Source organism: Piliocolobus tephrosceles, chromosome 8 (assembly GCF_002776525.5).
Source record: "Piliocolobus tephrosceles isolate RC106 chromosome 8, ASM277652v3, whole genome shotgun sequence".
NCBI lineage: Eukaryota > Metazoa > Chordata > Mammalia > Primates > Cercopithecidae > Piliocolobus > Piliocolobus tephrosceles.
Genome location: NC_045441.1, coordinates 63,180,329 through 63,200,939, shown reverse-complemented (window position 1 = coordinate 63,200,939; position 20,611 = coordinate 63,180,329). Strand labels below are relative to the sequence as shown.

Genomic DNA, 20,611 nt, shown 5'->3' with positions numbered 1-20,611 from the left:
TGACCAAAAATAGTAGTATGATTGATTTTTTAAAAAATTATCCTACCTCTATAGGGCCTAGCTATTGGTTTCTAAACATTCTTCTCTGTTAAAAGGAACCAGAGCTGTTTGGAGATATAACTGATTTCAGAGCTGGGATGAGTCAGGAACACTTTATTGTACTGGAAAGCAAGTAAGTACTCAAACATTAATGGGGTCATGATAGCAGGACACTGGAGCTGGCTTTTGATGTGGCACACACTGGCTAAATTTGGAACGAGGTTGGCATCAAAAAGAGTAATGATGGTCATGGATTTTATCACACTGAACAGAATAATCCTGAAGGCAGGATGTTCTGCAGGACCATATGCCTCGACTCATCAAAGAAGTCAGTGTCATGAAAAATAGTGAGGCAGTGGGACTGTACTGGTTTGAGGAAGACTCAGGAGGGCCCACAGAATCATTGGAGATGTAAACATATAAAGGTCATGCAGAAAGGCACAAGGGGATCAGCCCACCATAAAAAAAAAAAAAAAAAAATCACCAGTTCATCTAAAACAAAAAAAGCAAAACTTATCAAGGCTACCCAGGTTACATAGTGTAAATACAACTTTCCATCATGACTAACATACAGGCCAGGCGTCGTGTTTATGTGTGTAATCACAGTGCTTTGAGAGTCTGAGGTAGGGGGATTGCTTGGGGCCAGGGGTTCAAGACCAGCATGGGCAACATAGCAATGCCCTGTCTCTACAAAAAAACAAAAACAAACCAGCAACATACTGACAAAGATCATAAAATATATCACAATATTAACACTGTAAAAGTTAAGGATAAACTTGCTTTTGCTAAAATGTTTAGGCTTATGGTAAACGTTCATACTTTGTTTTTGTTTTTCTTTAGGGATCAGAAACATACATGGTGGCTCAATTATCTTTATTTAACTAACGGTGCGAAGTGCTTTTTCTCTTGACTGTGATGGGTTGTGAGTTGTTAACAGTGGAAGAGTATCAGTCTTGCTTCAGCAAGAGAAACAACAGCTACATAAAAGGCATGAGTTGATTGGCTCCCAAATCAAAAAATAAATAAACAAAAACTACAAAGGACCTTTTGGACACAATGTGGGAAAATTTAATATGGTCTTTAGGTTAGTGAATGCTATTGAATTGCATTGATCAAATAATTTTCCCCTTCTTAACTCTGGGCCCAAGACAACTAAGGAGTTGGTTTCTGTAGAATGTTCTTGTCCTTGGGACTGACACGCTGAAGTATTTAGGGGTGAATTATCATGATTTTGCATCCTATTCTCAATGATTTGGGGAAAGGAAAATGTTAGCTGGAGCAAGTGTCATAAGAACTAATGATTCCAGGCCGGGCGCGGTGGCTCAAGCCTGTAATCCCAGCACTTTGGGAGGCCGAGACAGGTGGATCACGAGGTCAGGAGTTCGAGACCATCCTGGCTAACACGGTGAAACCCCATCTCTACTAAAAATACAAAAAACTAGCCGGGCGAGGTGGCGGGCGCCTGTAGTCCCAGCTACTCAGGAGGCTGAGGCAGGAGAATGGCGTAAACCCGGGAGGCGGAGCTTGCAGTGAGCTGAGATCTGGCCACTGCACTCCAGCCTGGGCGACAGAGCGAGACTCCGTCTCAAAAAAAAAAAAAAAAAAAAAAAAAAAAAAAAAAAAAAAAGAACTAATGATTCCAGGAAAGGAATATATGACTGTTCATTTTATTATTCTTTCAACTTTTCTGTGAGTTGGAATGTTTTTACAATTTAAAAAATTACAGAAATAAAGGCAAAATAAATTTTATAATGGCAATAAAAAATACATATGAATAAAAACAAAATTATCAATAAATTTTGGTATAAGCTTTCTATAGAAAAAATTTAATTCTGATGAAAGTACAAAAAAATTAATTCTGAAAAAAATACAAAAAAATCGGAAAAAGGTTTAAGTGCTATATAAAAATTTTTGAGGGATTCAATTGAATTATAGAGAATCGTGAAAGTCTTCAGTGTTGGCATGATTTCAATTAAAATATTGTAGTCATCAATCATTCATTGCAACCTATTCCTTGTTAAAGTAGGGGTCTCTAAACATGGACATGTTAGTTTGGTCAAAATGTTCATGTGGGAAAAAATATTACAAAACTTGTCCTGGGTAAGTGGCAAATGCTACTGTTGAAAAACCTGTGCTTTGGGGAATTGGGATTGCTAGGCCCAGGTAGTTATTGCTATGCAATGAGTAAGAAATCAATTTGAGGGAGAAAAGCAGCTCACTAGCAGGTACTGCAGAAAAGACCTAATTCTCAGAGACTTTCACTTCCTCCCCCTGGAAGAGGACTTGGCTTGAGTTTTGGGATTCCTGCCTGTGACACAGGCTCCAATACTTTTGAGCACCATTCTTATGTAACAGTTAGCCTCATTTTGTGGATGAATGGGAAGTTAAGAAGCTTGTCCCAAACAAAGCAAAGCAAGACTCCATCCTGTTATCCCTTAATCTGAACCTGTTTTAAAATGTAATGTGGATGCCCCAGAATAAAAAGGTCTCCAGTTTTATTCTAAGCTTTACATTCTATAAGGATATTGATTTAATGAAGATACATCTTAAAAAAAAATGGATCCATTGCTTTTGTTCCAGTTGCTCAAGAATTGGAGAAAACAAGATTTTTGTTGTGTTAAATTATTACTAGTAAATCATACAAGCATCAAGTAATTCATCATTGTTGATCATTGTTCTAAAATGACATACTCAGAACAATAAGTACACGGAATGGCCATTTGATAAATGATTAAATGATGTGATCATTACGTAAGAACTTCACAACAGTGTTCTTACAACTTAAAGGAAGAGAAACAGAACATTCTGTTCTGGATCATAATGTGACAGTTGGTTTGTATTTATAAATGACTCGTAGGTCACCACACAGAAAAGAGGTCTGATTTAATAATATCACTGAGTAATATTTGCTTAATTGTACCATTCCTATTGGTTACAAAAGCATTAAAAACCGTGGTATACTTTTTCCTGTGAAATTAAAAAGCAAAGAGATCACATCGGCTTCTCCAGTCTGAACTAGGTGCCTAATCTGTCTTCTTTTCTCTCTCTCTCTCTCTTTTTAAAAAAATGGGACGGTGGGTGGGGGGGGAGCTGGGGGAGTGGGAGGGTGAGTGATGGGGGTGTCACGTAAAAAGAAGCCTTCACATCAAAGGGACGTCTGGCAGGGAGCAGGTGGGCTGCTCTCCAGGGAAGGTGTAAGGACAGTTGCTGTGCTGAAATGCACATGTGGCAGCACAGCAAATGAGGAGCACTGGAAGATCAAAAGGAAACCTGAAAATCACAGGTCACCCTCACTCTGTACCTCTCAACTAGGATTACTAGGTCAGCCATTTGAAAGGGAGCACCCGATCTTTACAAGGTCAAGAGCCACTGACTTTGGTGAGTCTGTAATAGATCTGAGTCAGTTTCATTGCTGCCAAGTACAGAATACATTCCAGCCGGAGAAACTCAGGTAGCTCCCAAAGCTCTTTAGAGTTTGTGGAGGAAACCTGCATTCCACAGGCTTCTAAAATGGTTCTTTTGAAGTATCTCTAGTATCTAAGCAGCCTTTCCAGAAGGGCTTACTTAGCAATGTTCATAAAGAGTGATAAAAGTTCTCCAAAATTTGCCCCATTTTGTTTTGCCAGTGCTGCCATCCAGGTAAAAAGAGGACAGCCTCCTGCCATTTTGCTCTAGGACAAGGTCACCACTCATGCAATGATACCATTTGTAAATATTTCATGTATAAATACATCTACTTTCAACACATCACTCTTGAAGCCCTGGTCTTTGTTTTTGATTAGATTAAAAAAAAAAAAGACACTATATTTCCAGGTTTATTTGGATTGAAGTTTCTATATGCTGTTTGAGCAGAATCCAGGCAGTGTACAGTGTATATTATGCAACTCTGTGGCTATGGCAGAGGGCCTGGTAGGGGTTGTTTCTTTACTTCCACATTATGAAGAGCAAAATAATCCAGTTATTGATTCTATTAATTGTGACTATGGTAAGTTCATATGATGTTATGTGTTCTGGGTTTCTTCCTTTTTATTTATTTATTTTTACTTTTTATTTTAGGTTTGGGGGCACATGTGAAGGTTTGTTACATAGATAAACACGTTTCATGGGGGTTTGTTGTACATGTTATTACATCACCCAGGTTTAAGCTCAGTACCCAATAGTTATCTTTTCTGCTTCTCTCCCTCCTTCCACGCACCCCCTTCAAGTAGACCCCAGTGTCTGTTGTTTCCTTCTTTGTGTTCATAAGTTCTCATCTGGCTCTCACTTGTAAGTGAGAACATGTGGTATTTGGTTTTCTGTTCCTCCATTAGTTTGCTAAGGATGATATCCTCCAGCTCCATCCATGCTCCTGCAAAAGACATGACTCGTTTTTTATGGCTACATAGTATTCCATGGTGTATATGTACCACATTTTCTTTATCTGATCTGTCACTGATGGGCATTTAGGTTGATTCTGTGTCTTTGCCACTGTGAATACTGCGCAATGAACATTTGCATTCATGTGTTTTATATCCCTCTGGGTATATACCAAGTAATGGGATTGCTGGGTTGAACAGTAGTTCTGCTTTTACCCCTTTGAGGAATTGCCACACTGCTTTCCACAATGGTTAAACTAATTTACACTCCCACCCACAGGGCATAAGGGTTCCCTTTTCTCTGCAACTTCACCAGCATCTGCTATTTTTTGACTTTTTAATAATAGCCATTTTGACTCATGGGAGATGATATTTGTGATTTTGATTTGCCTTTCTCTAATGATCAGTGATGTTGAGCTTTTATTCATATGCTTATTGGCCACATGTGTGTCTTCTTTTAAGAATTGTCTATTCATGTCCTTTGTTCACTTTTTAATGGGGTTGTTTTTCTCTTATAAATTTAAGTTTGTTACAGATGTTGGGTATTTGAGCTCTGTCACATGCATAATTTGCAAATATTTTCTCCCATTCTGCAGGTGGTTTCTTGCTTTTTAAAACCCTTAACTCAGTCTCAATGAACACTTGATAGTATTTATAGAAAATTTTGACTAGTTCAACACACCTCAAATGCTGGCTTGAGAATTAAAAAGTCAATCAATAACATTTTGTTCATGTGCATCTTATAGATCCCATTTCCAAAATTAAATTTTTTATTGACTCCTCCTTTTTTTAACTATTGTTAAAATGTTAACTAAATGTATTTAATTTAAAAAATATATAAAATGTGGTTATGGTTTGGTGTTCCTTGGAGGAAAGACCCTCTAGGTTAAAAAGAATCCTTTTTTTTTTTTTCTAGCTGTAATCACATTTGTTAGGATAATATAAGCCACCATTACTATGGTGTTTTCCTCCTCAGCTGGTGCTAAAAAATCTGGACAGCTTAGAGAAAAGTAGATTTTGCTCTGTGGATAATATGTGAGGTTTATTACATTTCATATCTCATCTTGCATGGTTCAGTGTGTCTATCAACACAATTTTACAAAATAAAAAATCCACTCCAATAAATGTTTAAGTCATGTTCTCTCTGCTTGGGTACCTAGAACTGTTAGCTTATTTGATATAATTATACAAGAGCAAATCAATAAAACACAATTACCAGAAAATTTCAAGCTATGCATGCTCAATAAATTTATTCATTTCACCACCAGAAAACATGCCAAATAGTCTGGCAGAAAATTCAAATGATCTGGTGATATTTGATTAAAACTGAAGTAAAATCAGTGGGGAGAAAACATCAGTCATTTGTAGCGAAACCCCCACAGGAAACTCAGATCACATACAAATTAAGTTAACTCTTGGATAATATTTAAGATTCACTATTTGAAAACCCTGGTCTTTAGAGACAAGGGCTGAAAAAATCCAATTCAATTATAAAGGTTTCTGTTTCTGAAATGCAAGTACTGTTAACTTTTTATTATTTTCAGCAAAGAAAAATGATGAGAAATCATCCCCAAATGGATGGGTGAGGCAGTGCAACAGGGTGGGGGGCTAGGCAGAAATAATAGATCCAGCTGCACCGAGGCAGGTGTAGGGTGGCAGAGCTACCCATGCAATGGTATCCTAAGCCAAGCATCCTGTGACAGAATTTTGGCTGTGCCTAACCTGTCATGGTTTCTGCCCAAGTTGTTTTTCCAGCTTACCCATAGATTCTGGCAGCCTAGATAGACTTTCCGTAGATTCAATTTCAGCTTGAAGTAGCCATGTTTTTGCTGTTGTTTGCAACCAAGGATCCTACAAGTACAAAATACAATGAAGGAAGAGGAGTTATGGCAAATAAGGGAAGGTAAATAAGCAAGAACCCAACTAATTTATCTAGCTGAGAAATTGGCAACTTTTCTTAGGAAGTTGTGAAACAGCTGACTAAACAGTTGAATTTTATACCTTAGGGTGCTGAGGCTGTTCTATAAGGGCAAATAAGAAAGATTTATGATGTTGGAATACATTACATATGACTGTTTTGTTCTACAAAAAAAAGAAAGAAAGAAATCTGGGCAGATGGTAGCCTGTTTGAAAGTAGGCAGCTTAAATGTGATTTTGCTGAATCCAACAACTTCTGGATTTCCTCTTATCTGAGTTAATCAACTTCTTTAGTGCTCCATCAGTTTGAGTTGTCAGTTACTTTCCATCAAATCCATCTTAACAGTATACACAAAACGTTGGGTCCCAGTCTGCTCAAGAGGAGAACAAAGACCTGATATGTGTCCTGCTGCATAAAGCCTCTATTATGGGGCTCTCTCTACACACAGGGCTAACTGCATTTTATCTTGATTTATGTTGAGAGGTCAGGCATTCAAAGGCCTGAACTGCCCAGACTCAAGTCTTCCCCTGTATTCCAATTCATATTTGTACCTCAAATTCTCTCGACAGCACCTACCTCCAGGGCCCTTGGCCACTTGTTTTTGCATCAGCTTCCATGGCAAAAGCCAGCCATGCCTCACATCATGCATGCAGCTCCACGCCTCTGCTCTCCTCCTGGCTTCACCATTGCTGCTGGAGCATGAGAAGCCAGGGATCCTCCTAATGGTTCATTACATGTACTGTGGAAGTATGGAATTAATGTCCCATAAAGAGCTCATACCCTGTAGGGTAAATCTTTGACCAGTGGGAAATGGAGGCTGTCATATAAATTCTTCTCCTTTTTCTCCCCAGACAGGCTTTCCTAAATAATTTGGTAGCTCATGTGGCCTTTCAGAAAATGGTCTTGTGAAGTAGAGCAATCATTTGGACTCAGTATCAGATGGTAGCCAGCTCCATAGTGCACACCCTCGTACTTGCCCTCCCTCCTTCTCTACCTCATTCCTATTTCCCTCATTCCTGCTTCCCTGGGGCTGCACTCCCTAATAATGTATTCCAATATAAGCTTTTGTGGGCTCTAGTTTCTACAGAAGCTGGTCTAAAATGACCCTGATATTTAAAAATATATCCCTTATTTCCAACCATCCTCTTAGATTTCAGCCTTAGCCCCTAATTTTTCCCTAAATTAAAAACTGTTGTACTGCATGTTCTTACTCATAAGTGGGAGTTGAACAATGAGTACATATGGGCACAGGGAGGGAAACACACACACAGGGGTCTGTTGGGGGGTGGGGGCTAGGGGAGGTATAGCATTAGGAGAAATACCTAATGTAGATGACAGGTTGATGGGTGCAGCAAACCACTATGGCACATGTATAGCTATGCAACAAATCTTCACGTTCTGCACATGTATCCCAGAACTTAAAGTATAATAATAATTTTTAAAAATGTTGTGCTATATTTGGGTTGCATCTGCCAGCATTATATTCAAGGCCTATATATAGCAATTAATTTAGAGGACAGTGTGGGAACCAAAGTGGTATTTATTGGGTCCAGACCTCAAAAGAGGCCACTCTGTTTCCTGACACTCCCCAGTCTTGGTGAAGTTCTCCCCATTTTAGGGCTGTGCCACAGCATTTGGCAACACGGTTTCTGTCTGTGTGTTCCCAATTCTTGGAAAGCCATTTGCTATTCATAAAACTTCCTTTCCAGTCTTGTGCACACATGTACGTTCACGCATTTCTCTCAGGGTTCCTGATGACTCCCAACCTCCAACAAAGGGAGAGACTGACGTCTGAAATTATCTTAGCCTTTGGAGCCCACACCCTATTTTATTTTTCTTTATTCATTAAATATTAATCTGAATTAGGCTGCTAATGACAGATTTCATCACCAAAAGGCATTATACATTCTAGAGCCTGTTAATCTTTTCTAATAGTTCATCTGTATATAAGTGTATCAACTGCCACTCCTTCTCCTCATTACACTGCCATTTTCCCAAGAGTATTGATGAGAAATAATAAACTGACTAAAGTTTATTGGCTATTTATTTTTTAATATAAGCACCTCTTATCATAGGAGAGGTAAAGTCAGAATTAAGGTAACAGCTACTAAGAACAGCCAAAAATATTTCACCCCAAAACATACTCCTTCTTTGATATATTTTGGGATGGATATTCAGAAGACCTGTAGACAGAAATAGCCTGCAAAGCTGTTTTTTGTGGAGGAGGTTTGCATCTGTAGAGAAAAATCTATATTAGGGAAATAAATAGCCAGGCTTTCTCTGACAACGCCTCCCCTCCAATCTGGACTTAGGAGACATTTATCCTTTCTGGGAGCTAGTACAAGTGAGGTTGCATGTACATAACAAGACCACTCTTCCCAGCCATGCCTTTTCCCTTCTCTCCATCCCATAACCTGTCGTGGCACACTCCAAGCCTCTATTCTTTCTGGGTAGCTTTTACTCATGGCGGAAGGCAAAGCAGGAGCAGGCATCTTAACATGGCAGAAGCAGGACTAAGACATAGAGTGGGGAGGTGCTCCACACTTTTAAACAACGGAATCTTATGAGAACTCCATCACAACAGCACGAAGGGGATGGTGCTAAACCATTCATGAAACATTCACCCCCACGATCCAATCACCTCCCACCAGGTCCCTCCTCCAACACTGGGGATTACAATTGCACATGAGATTTGGGTGGGGACGGAGACCTAAACCATATCAAGTGTCAACTATCTGGGCCTTTCTTTGAGTTTTTACATTTTGTATGACTCCTGTGCACACGTGTGTATGTTAATATATTTGATATGCCTTTTCACCTATTAGTCTGCCCTTTATCAGTTGATTTTCAGCAAACCTTCAGAGGGCAGAGGGAAAACCCTCAGCCTGTACAGTTTTGGTGCTGTGAGCAGGATAACCAAAACTGCTCTGCTCTTCCAGAAGCTGCAGTCAAGGGAACCCAGGACCCGACAAGCTGGCAGAAGAGTAGGAGTTCCTTAAAGGTTAGATTCTTCGTTGTCTGTGGAATCTGGTTGAGTGGACAGTAAAAATCACTGTCTCTTTTTTCCTCTTCCAAATTTAAGATTGTGGGAGAAAAGCATTTATGCAGACTGGTCTTAGGTTTAACAATTTTGATGTTATTGTCATTTGTTTTATATAAATAGGTGTATTATCTGATCCTTTTTCTTCCAGAAATAGTCTTTGTTTTTTCTTTGTCTTTGTCTTCCCGTGCTGTTTTATCATAAAGAAGGATACTATAGACTATGGAATAAAAACCGAAAGTTGGCCAGGTATGGTTGCTCATGCCTGTAACCCCAGCACTTCAAGAGGCTGAGGTAGGCAGATTACTTGAAGTCAGGAGTTCGAGACCAGCCCGGGCAATAAAGAGAAACCCCGTCCCGGGCAACAAAGAGAGACCCTCCCTATCTTTACAAAACAAAACAAAAAAAAATTAACCAAGCACAGTTGCATCTGCATATAGTCCCAGCCACTAGGGAGGTGGATGGATGACTTGATTGCCCAGGAGTTTGGGGCTGCAGTGAGCTATAACTGCCACTGCACTCAAGCCTGAATGACAGAGCAAGACTGTCTCTGACGGGGGAAAAAAAAAAAAGCAAAATACCCCCCAAAACACTGGAGATTTCCCTCTCATTTTGTTGTACATCCTTGAGAGCTTGACTTGTGATCAAGTGGGAGCACTCTATCTTGGTCTCCACCATCTCAGGGGCCAGGATTTTTGGGTCACATCCAGTGGACAGTATGAAAGGGCTGAGAACCCCAAGAAACGTAAGATATTAAGAATACTTTTTGTTCCAAATGTGCCAAGCTTTCAGGGGCGTTTGTCTTAACAAATCCCATCTATAAAGAGTTTTTGTTGTCTCAACCTTTGTTGCCTGATTAGTTCTGGTAAAGTCTAATCCTAGGAGGGCTTACCCAGCGTCCCGGATCAATGGGTCTGTGACTGGCGCTCCCCTACACACAAATTTGTGGGATGCCAGAGGCATCATATGCACAAACAGTATCCTTAACTGTCTGTGGCAACAACAGTCTTTTGTTATCTTAGACTATATCTGTGAGTGACTTTTTTGGTGGGGAGTCATAGGGGACTGCATCTTCTGTGCTGATTTTTAAGACACCGCTTATATCTATGGTATTCTAAATCTGGAAAGTTATCACTAGAACTTTTCATTAAAAAGGATTATTGGCCTGAGCTGCTTAGGGAATAAATAAATTGGCTATATTTTTTAAAAAAACATTTTAGAGAGTGCTCATCTTAAACAGCTATCTTATTGGTACATATTAGAAAACACAAACAATAGCCTTAAAAACTCCCTTGGCAAGATCAAAAGAAAAAAATAGCAGATATCAGTTTTAAAACAAAGTTAAAATCCTTTGTATACTTAAACTGTCTGCTTTGGGTCCCCTGCGAGATTTGCAAAGAAGGAACTCTAGCCTGTACTCTTGGGGCCAGGATTCCACATTTTAACCACCATGGTCCGGGTGTGAGTCCTGTCCGGGAGCCCATTCCTTGGAAATGTAAGTCCTTTAAATCAAAAGGAAAAAAAAATCTATAAAAACTGATTTGATATTTGTATGACTCTTAACTTTTAGGGTATCCATTGTTTTGTAATCCTTTTTACCCTCAGGGACAGTTTTGATGTCCTGTCTTACAAGAGATGGTTGTCTCTTATAATCTTCTATCTATGGGGCATGCTAGATGTCAGGCCTTTGTGTGCAGATGGTCAGCTAAGAAGCTGAGACTCCAGAGAATATGGTCAGACAGAAATGTGGGTTGTACCCTATTTGGGGTGAGTGAAACTTCCCTTTCTTTGAGCTGTCATTGGGGGTGGTCTCTTGGGTGAGTTGCAGTTCTCCTCCCTCTTTGGAGACTTTGGTTAAAACCATAAAGGGCTTCTTGCTTTTAGTCTCATGTGTGCTTATTTGTTTTGGTTTTGAATCATTCGTTCAGGCATACCTCTGCTTTAAAACTTTTGTATTTAAAGTGTGATAGCAACTTTTCTCCCCGTTGATCTTGCTTGGTCTAGTGAGCCAGGCAGCCATACCTCCCTCCTCCACTGGAAACCAAACTGGTGAGCTGAGGAGGTGGGCCCTACTGCAGCCATCACACTCTCAGCTCTGCCAAAAGGCTGACTGCTTGTAGGACACAACATTTGCTGCTTGAATATTTAAAACAAATTTTACAGAGCTTTATAGCCAAAATGAAAAGCTGATAATTAGGCTATTTTTTAAATAGCCTTTCTGCTTTTTCTCTTTTGGATCGTATTTCTCCCCTGGGAATTTTTTTAGTTGATTAAAACCCTTTTTAAAAATGTATATGTTACATCTCTCTGTTCACTTCCTTTCTTGTTGGCATGATTTTTGCTGAGAAAAATGTAAAACTTCATTGACGTTTTTGGAAGTTTAAAACCTCCCCAAATTGGTTCTCATTAACTTCTACTCTTCTCCCCCTTTTGCTTCCTTCAGTATCAAATGAAGAGATATATATGGGATGTCTAGTGACCCTGAGACCTATGTTCTTGAAAAACACAGAAAAAGGTACCACACACTCACTCTGGGGAGCCTTCTATCTTCCTCACAGACCCTCAAGAGTCATAGACAGCGTCCTGTCAGGTCTAAAGCTCTGCTGCCTTTTGCACTGAGTTCCCTGATCTCTCTGGCTTTTGGGAGTATCGGGAGTTACTTTTCACTGTGAGTGAGCACTTGACCTTTGAGTATGCTGTGGCTGGCGAGTCCCTGGCAAGACTGCAATTCTGGAGGCAGCTGACAGCAGTTTTAGTGAATGCTTATCACTACAAGGGGCTACTTGTTTCTTTGTGTGTTTAGACAAGCAAAGCATGGTCTGGGCACTTGGAGGCTGTGGGAACACTTGCCATTGAAGGATAAGACTCCCATGGGGGATGGGCCAATTCCAGAGTGAACTGGTTGGCAGTGGATTGCCCACCAGCCTCAGGGGAATGTCCCTGCAGCAAGGTCCACTGTGGAAGGATATGGCGCTTCCTCTTGGGCTTTTGCCTTAGCTCTGGGGAACCCAGGATTTAGTGAAAAATGATACCTGGGGATCCAAGTGCTCTTCCAGCTCTGCCTGCTTTCCACATGTATCACCATTAAGCCCCAGAAACCGCAAATGCTTTGACCACCCTATGCATTGATGGGCTCTGCCCTAAGCTCACTTGGAAAAGGAAGACTTAATTGGAAACTATCTAACTAAATTGTTCTCCTTATAAAATCTGCTAGTAAATTCTTACGTTTTTGTGTTATTTTAGCATCCATTTTCAATCTTCCTCTAACACACTCAACTTCTTCTTGAAAAAGCTTAAATTATCTCTCTGCACTTTGAGATGCAAATTAACGACCTATTTTTTCTAAAACTTGGTAAGGGCTTCGGCCATGTGGAACAAATAAACTTTAACTTGTTCCATTTACAGAGGCACAGTTTAATCCAACTGTCCTTTTAAACTAATGAGTTTTACCTGCCTCATGGCTAAAATTTTAGAATCAAAGCTATAAAATCTTTATGTCTGTCTGTTTTTGTGTGTCTGTGTGTGTATACATGTGTACACGTCTGTGTTTATATATTCTCTACATGGTACTACATTGACTTACAAATAAGCGAGTACTCATGAGAGGTGAAGCCAGCTGGACTTCCTGGGTCGAGTGGGGACTTGGGGAACTTTTCTGTCTTACAAGAGGTTTGTAAAACGCACCAATCCGGAACTTTCCTGTCTTACAAGAAGTTTGTAAAATGCACCAATCAGTGCTCCATAAAATACACCAATCAGCAGGATTCTAAAAGTAGCCAATCGTGGGGAGGATTGAAAAAAGGGCACTCTGATAAGACAGAAATGGAACATGGTAGGGGCCAATAAGGGAATAAAAGCTGGCCACCCCAGCCAGCAGCAACAACCTGCTCAGGTCCCTTCCACATTGTGGAAGCTTTGTTCTTTTGCTCTTCACAATAAATCTTGCTACTGCTTACTTTTTGGGTTCGTGCCATCTTTAAGAGCTGTAACACTCACTGCGAAGGTCCGTGGCCTCATTCTTGAAGTCAGTGAGACTGCAAACCTACTGGCAGGAACCAACTCTGGACCCACTCAGAAATTAAATAACTTGCCCAAATATTTTTCACTTTAGTAATACAGTTGACCCTTGAACTGCAAGGGTCCATTTATATGCATTTTCTTCTGTCTCTGCCATGCTTGTGGCAACAAGACCAACCCCTCCTGTTCTTCCTCCTCCTCAGCCTACTCAAAATGAAGATGATGAGGATGAAGACCTTAATGATGATTCACTTCCACTTAGTAGTAAATATTCTCTCTTCCTTATGATTTTCTTAATAACATTTTCTTCTCTCTAGCTTATTTTGTTGTAAGAATACAGCACATAATACATAACATTAAAAAAATATTGTTAATCAACTGTTAATATGTTGTAAGATTTCTAGTCAACCATAGGCTAGTTGTTGTTACATTTTGTGGGAGTCAAATGTTTTCAACTATGTGGGGGATTGGCTCCTCAACCCTTGTGTTGTTCAAGAGTCAACTATATTTGGTAAAGAAAAATAGTTTTAAAATTTTGGGTAAAATAAAATTAAAATGCCTACAGAAATTTAGACATTTTTGCTTGGGTCAACTGGTCAGACATATTTATATTTTCTCTTCTAGATGTTTTAAGGTAATAAACCTGGTATTTTTTATATTTACTCAGTTTAATTTGTCTATGAGGTTATGTCTTTGGTTTTGAGCCTTTGAATTTAGGAGTCTAGCCAAGTGGCCATGCTGAGTCCTGAGGACATACAGAGCTTGGGTCACCAGCTGCAGAGCAGGGCCAAGCACAATATGGCCCCATCCTCCCTGGCTCAGCTATGCCTTGTGGATGTGCTGGGAGAGTCGGATCCTCCAGGCATGGTCTTCACAGCTTTGTCCTCTCTCCTGAGCTCTGCACTTTGTACATAACAATTAAAATTGCTTACTTACCTCCTGGATTTTCACTGGAAATTAGGGTTATTAAGAGTTAAAATAATTATATATATGTAATTAAAACCTGTAGATATAAGATATTCTGTATGTAAAGAGTACAAAGAAAGCAAGATATGTTTTGGTTAGGAAAATTATAAAGGCATGAGGATGTGTGTTGAGAAAAAATTAATTTTGTCTATAGAGGTTATTTAAATATTGTTTAAAAACAAAGGGGGTCTGGTTCCAAGATGGCTGAATAGGAACAGCTCCAGTCTACAGCTCCCAGCGTGAGCGAAGCAGAAGACAGGTGATTCTGCATTTCCAACTGAGGTACTGGGTTCATCTCACTGGGGCTTGTTGGACAGTGGGTATAGCCCACAGAGTGTGAGCTGAAGTAGGGCGGGGCATTGTCTCACCCGGGAAGCACAAGGGGTTGGGGAATTCCCTTTCCTAGCCAAGGGAAGCCGTGACAGAGGGTACCTGGAAAATCGGGACAGTCCCACCCTAATACTGCACTTTTCCAATGGTCTTAGCAAGTGGTACACCAGGAGATTACATCCTGCACCTGGCTTGGAGGGTCCTATGCCTATGGAGCCTTGCTCACTGATAACTCAGCAGTCTGAGATGGAACTGCAAGGTGGCAGTGAGTCTGGGGGAGGGCCATTTGCCATTGCTGAGACTTGACTAGGTAAACAAAGCAGCAGGGAAGCTCGAACTGGGTGGAGCCCACCACAGCTCCACGAGGCCTGCCTGCCTCTGTAGACTCCACCTCTGGGGGCAGGGCATAGCTGGACAAAAGGCAGCAGAAACTTCTGCAGACTTGAATGTCCCTGTCTGACAGCTTTGAAGAGAGTAGTAGTTCTCCCAGCATGGAGTTTGAGATCTGAGAACAGACAGACTGCCTCCTCAAGTGGGTCCCTGACCTCTGAGTAGCCTAACTGGGAGACACCTCCCAGTAGGGGCCAACTGACACCTCATACAGCTGGGTGCCCCTTTAAGATGAAGCTTCCAGAGGAAGGATCAGGCAGCAATATTTGCTGTTCTGCAATATTTGCTCTTCTGTAGCCTCTGCTGGTGATACCCAGGCAAACAGGGTCTAGAGTGAACTTCCAACAAACTCCAACAGACCTGCAGCTGAGGGTCCTAACTCTTAGAAGGGAAACTAACAAACAGAAAGGACATCCACACCAAAACCCCATCGGTACATCACCATCGTCGAAGACCAAAGGTAGATAAAACCCACAAAGATGGGGAGAACCCAGAGCAGAAAAGTGGAAAATTCTAAAAATCAGAGTGCCTCTTCTCCTCCAAAGGAATGCAGCTCCTCACCAGCAATGCAACAAAGTTGGATGGAGAATGACTTTGACGAGTTGACAGAAGTAGGCTTCAGATGATCCGTAACAACAAACTTCTCTAAGCTAAAGGAGGATGTTCAAACCCATCACAAAGAAGCTAAAAACCTTGAAAAAAGATTAGACAAATGGCTAACTACAATAAACAGCATAGAGAAGTCCTTAAATGACCTGATGGAGCTGAAAACTATGGCATGAGAACTACATGATGAATGCACAAGCTTGAGTAGCTGATTCAATCAAGTGGAAGAAGGGGTATCAGTGATTGAAGATCAAATGAATGAGATGAAGCAAGAAGAGAAGTGTAGAGAAAAAAGAGGAAAAAGAAATGAACAAAGCCTGCAAGAAATATGGGACTATGTGAAAAGACCAAATCTACGTCTGACTGGTGTACCTGAAAGTGAAAAGGAGAATGGAACCAAGTTGGAAAACACTCTTCAGGATATTACCCAGGAGAACTTCCCCAACCTAGCAAGGCAGGTCAACATTCAAATTCAGGAAACACAAACAACGCCACAAAGATACTCCTTAAGAAGAGCAACTCCAAGACACATAATTGTCAGATTCACCAAAGTTGAAATGAAGGAAAAAATGTTAAAGGCAGCCAGAGAGAAAGGTCGGGTTACCCATAAAGGGAAGCCCATTGGACTAACAGTGGATCTCTCGGCAGAAACTCTACAAGCCAGAAGAGAGTGGGGGCCAATATTCAACATTCTTAAAGGAAAGAATTTTCAACCCAGAATTTCATATCCAGCCAAACTAAACTTCATAAGTAAAGGAGAAATAAAATCCTTTACAGACAAGCTAATGCTGAGATATTTTGTCACCACTAGGCCGGCCTTACAAGAGCTCCTGAAGGAAGCACTAAATGTGGAAAGGAACAACCGGTACCAGACACTGCAAAAACATACCAAATTGTAAAGACCATCGATGCTAGGAGGAAACTGCATCAACTAATGAGCAAAATAACCCGCTAACATCATAATGACAGGATCAAATTCACACATAACAATATTAACTTAAATGTAAATGGGCTAAATGTTCCAATTAAAAGACACAGACTGGCAAATTGGATAGTCAAGACCCACCAGTGTGCTGTATTCAGGAAACCCATCTCACGTGCAGAGACACACATAGGCTCAAAATAAAGGGATGGAGGATGATCTACCAAGCAAATGGAAAACAAAAAGAAACCAGGCATTGCCATCCTAGTCTCTGATAAAACAGACTTTAAACCAACAAAGATCAAAAGAGACAAAGAAGGTCATTACATAATGGTAAAGGGATCAATTCAACAGGAAGAGCTAACTATCCTAAATATATATGCACCCAATACAGGAGCACCCAGATTCATAAAGCAAGTCCTTAGAGACCTACAAAAAGAGTTAGACTCTTACACATAAATGTTGAGACACTTTAACATCACATTGTCAATATTAGACAGATCAATGAGACAGAAAGTTAACAAGGATATCTAGGAATTGAACTCAGCTCTGCACCAAGCAGACCTAATAGACATCTACAGAACTCTCCACCCCAAATCAACAGAATATACATTCTTCTCAGCACCACATCACACTTATTCCAAAACTGACCACATACTTGGAAGCACTCCTCAGCAAATGGAAAAGAACAGAAATTATAACACACTGTCTCTCAAACCACAGTGCAATCAAGCTAGAACTCAGTATTAAGAAACACTCAAAACCACTCAACTACATGGAAATTGAACAACCTGCTACTGAATGACTACTGGGTAAGTAACAAAATGAAGGCAGAAGTAAAAATGTTCTTTGAAACCAATGAGAACAAAGACACAACATACCAGAATCTCTGGGACACATTTAAAGCAGTATGTAGAGGGAAACTTATAGCACAAAATGCCCACAAGAGAAAGCAGGAAAGATCTAAAATTGGCACCCTAATATCACAATTAAAAGAACTAGAGAAGCAACAGCAAACACATTCAAAAGCTTGCAGAAGAAGGCAAGAAATAACTAAGATCAGAGAGCAGAACTGAAGGAGATAGAGACACAAAAAACCCTTCAAAAAAATCAATGAATCCAGGAGCTGGTTTTTTTTTTTTTTTTTTTTTTTTTTTTTTTTTTAAGATCAACAAAATTGATAGACCGCTAGCAAGACTAATAAAGAAGAAAAGAGAAGAATCAAATAGACGCAATAAAAAATGATAAAGGGGATATCACCATCAATCCCACAGAAATACAAACCACCATCAGAGAATACTATAAAAACCTCTATGCAAATAAACTAGAAAATCTAGAAAAAATGGATAAATTCCTGGACATATACACCCTCCCAAGACTAAACCAGGAAGAAGTTGAATCCCTGAATAGACCAATAACAGGCTATGAAATTGAGGCAATAATTAATAACCTACCAACCAAAAAAATTCCAGCACCAGACGGATTCACAGCCAAATTCTACCAGAGGTACAAAGAGGAGCTGGTACCATTCTTTCTGAAACTATTCCAATCAATAGAAAAAGAGGGAATCCTCTCTAAGTCATTTTATGAGGCCAGCATCATCTTGATACCAAGCAGAGACACAACAAAAAAAGAGAATTTTAGACCAATATCCCTGATGAACATTGATGTAAAAATCTTCAATAAAATACTGGCAAACTGAATCCAGCAGCACATCAAACAGCTTATCCACCACGATCAAGTCAGCTTCATCCCTGGGATGCAAGGCTAGTTCAACATATGCAAACCAATAAACGTAATCCATCATATAAGCAGAACCAAAGACAAAAAACACATGATTATCTCAATAGATGCAGAAAAGGCCTTCGACAAAATTCAACAACCCTTCATGCTGGAAGCATTTACTTTGAAAACTGGCACAAGACAGGGATGTCCTCTCTCACCACTCCTATTCAACATAGGGTTGGAAGTTCTGGCCAGGGCAATCAGGCAGGAGAAAGAAATAAAGGGTATTCAATTAGGAAAAGAGGAAGTCAAATTGTCCCTGTTTGCAGATGACATGATTGTATATTTAGAAAACCTGATCATCTCAGCCCAAAATCTCCTTAAGCTGATAAGCAACTTCAGCAAAGTCTCAGGATACAAAATCAATGTGCAAAAATCACAAGCATTCTTATACACCAATAACAGACAAACAGAGAGCCAAATCATGAGCAAACTCCCATTCACAATTGCTTCAAAGGGAATAAAATACCTAGGAATCCACCTTACAAGGGATGTGAAGGACCTCTTCAAGGAGAACTGCAAACCACTGTTCAATGAAATAAAAAAGGACACAAACAGATGGAAGAACATTCCATGCTCATGGATAGAAATAATCAATATCCTGAAAATGGCCATACTGCCCAAGATAATTTATAGATTCAATGCCCTCCCCATCAAGCTACCAGTGACTTTCTTCACAGAATTGGAAAAAAACTACTTTAAAGTTCATAAGGAACCAAAAAAGAGCCGCATTGCCAAGACGATCCTAAGCCAAAAGAACAAAGCTGGAGGCATCCCACTACCTGACTTCAAACTATACTACAAGACTACAGTAACCAAAATAGCATGCTACTGGAACCAAAACAGAGATATAGACCAATGGAACAGAACAGAGCCCTCAGAAATAGTACCACACATCTGCAGCCATCTGATCTTTGACAAACCTGATAAAAACAAGAAATGGGGAAAGGATTCCCTATTTAATAAATGGTGCTGGGAAAACTGGCTAGCCATATGTAGAAAGCTGAAACTGGATCCCTTCCTTACACCTTATACAAAAATTAACTCAAGATGAATTAAAGACTTAAATGTTAAACCTAAAACCATAAAAACCCTACAAGAAAACCTAGGCAATACCTTTGAGGACATAGGCATGGGCAAGGACTTCATGACTAAAACACCAAAAGCAATGGCAACAAAAGCCAAAATTGACAAATGGGATCTAATTAAACTAAAGAGCTTCTACACAGCAAAACAATCTACCATTAGAGCGAACAGGCAACCTACAGAATGGGAGAAAATTTTTGCAATCTATCCATCTGACAAAGGGCTAGTATCCAGAATCTACAAAGAACTTAAATAAATTTACAAGAAAAAATCAAACAACCCCATCAAAAAGTGGGCGAAGGATACGAACAGACACTTCTCAAAAGAAGACATTTATGCAGCCAACAGACACATGAAAATATGCTCATTGTCACTGGCCATCAGAGAAATGCAAATGAAACCACAATGAGATACCATCTCACACCGTTACTACAGCGATCATTAAAAAGTCAGGAAACAATAGGTGCTGGAGAGGATGTGGAGAAATAGGAACACTTTTACACTGCTGGTGGGACTGTAAACTAGTTCAACCATTGTGGAAGACAGTGTGGGGATTCCTCAAGGATCTAGAACTAGAAATACCATTTGACCCAGCCATACCATTACTGGGCATACACCCAAAGGATTATAAATCACGCTGCTATAAAGACACACACACATGTATGTTTATTGTGGCACTATTCACAATAGTAAAGACTTGGAACCAACTCAAATGTCCATCAATTATAGACTGGATTAAGGAAAATGTGGCACATATCTACCATGGAATACTATGCAGCCATAAAAAAGGATGAGTTCATATCCTTTGTAGGGACATGGATGAAGCTGGAAACCATCATTCTGAGCAAACTATTGCAAGGACAGAAAATCAAACATCACATGTTCTCACTCATAGGTAGGAACTGAACAATGAGAACACTTAGACACAGAGTGGGGAACATCACACACTGGGGCCTGTCGTGGGGTTGGGGGAGAGGGGGAGGAGGAATAGCATTAGGAGATACACTCATGTAAATGATGAGTTAATGGGTGCAGCAAACCAACATGGCACATGTATACATATGTAACAAACCTGCAGGTTGTGCACATGTACCCTGGAACTTAAAGTATAATAAATAAATAAATAAATAAATAAATAAATAAATAAATAAATAAAT

At 40.0% G+C, this 20,611-nt stretch overlaps 1 protein-coding gene across 1 annotated transcript in view; it reads right to left on the bottom strand.

The window, feature by feature from the left end:
* Positions 1 to 6,162: 6,162 nt before the first annotated feature.
* SNX13 (sorting nexin 13) overlaps positions 6,163 to 20,611 on the bottom strand; it is a 214,013-nt gene continuing 199,564 nt past the window's right edge. Inside the window, exon 27 of the mRNA XM_031936047.1 lies at positions 6,163 to 6,245. Within this exon, the coding sequence (XP_031791907.1) occupies positions 6,199 to 6,245 (47 nt within the window). The 3' untranslated portion in view covers positions 6,163 to 6,198. The remainder of the gene's footprint in view (positions 6,246 to 20,611) is intronic.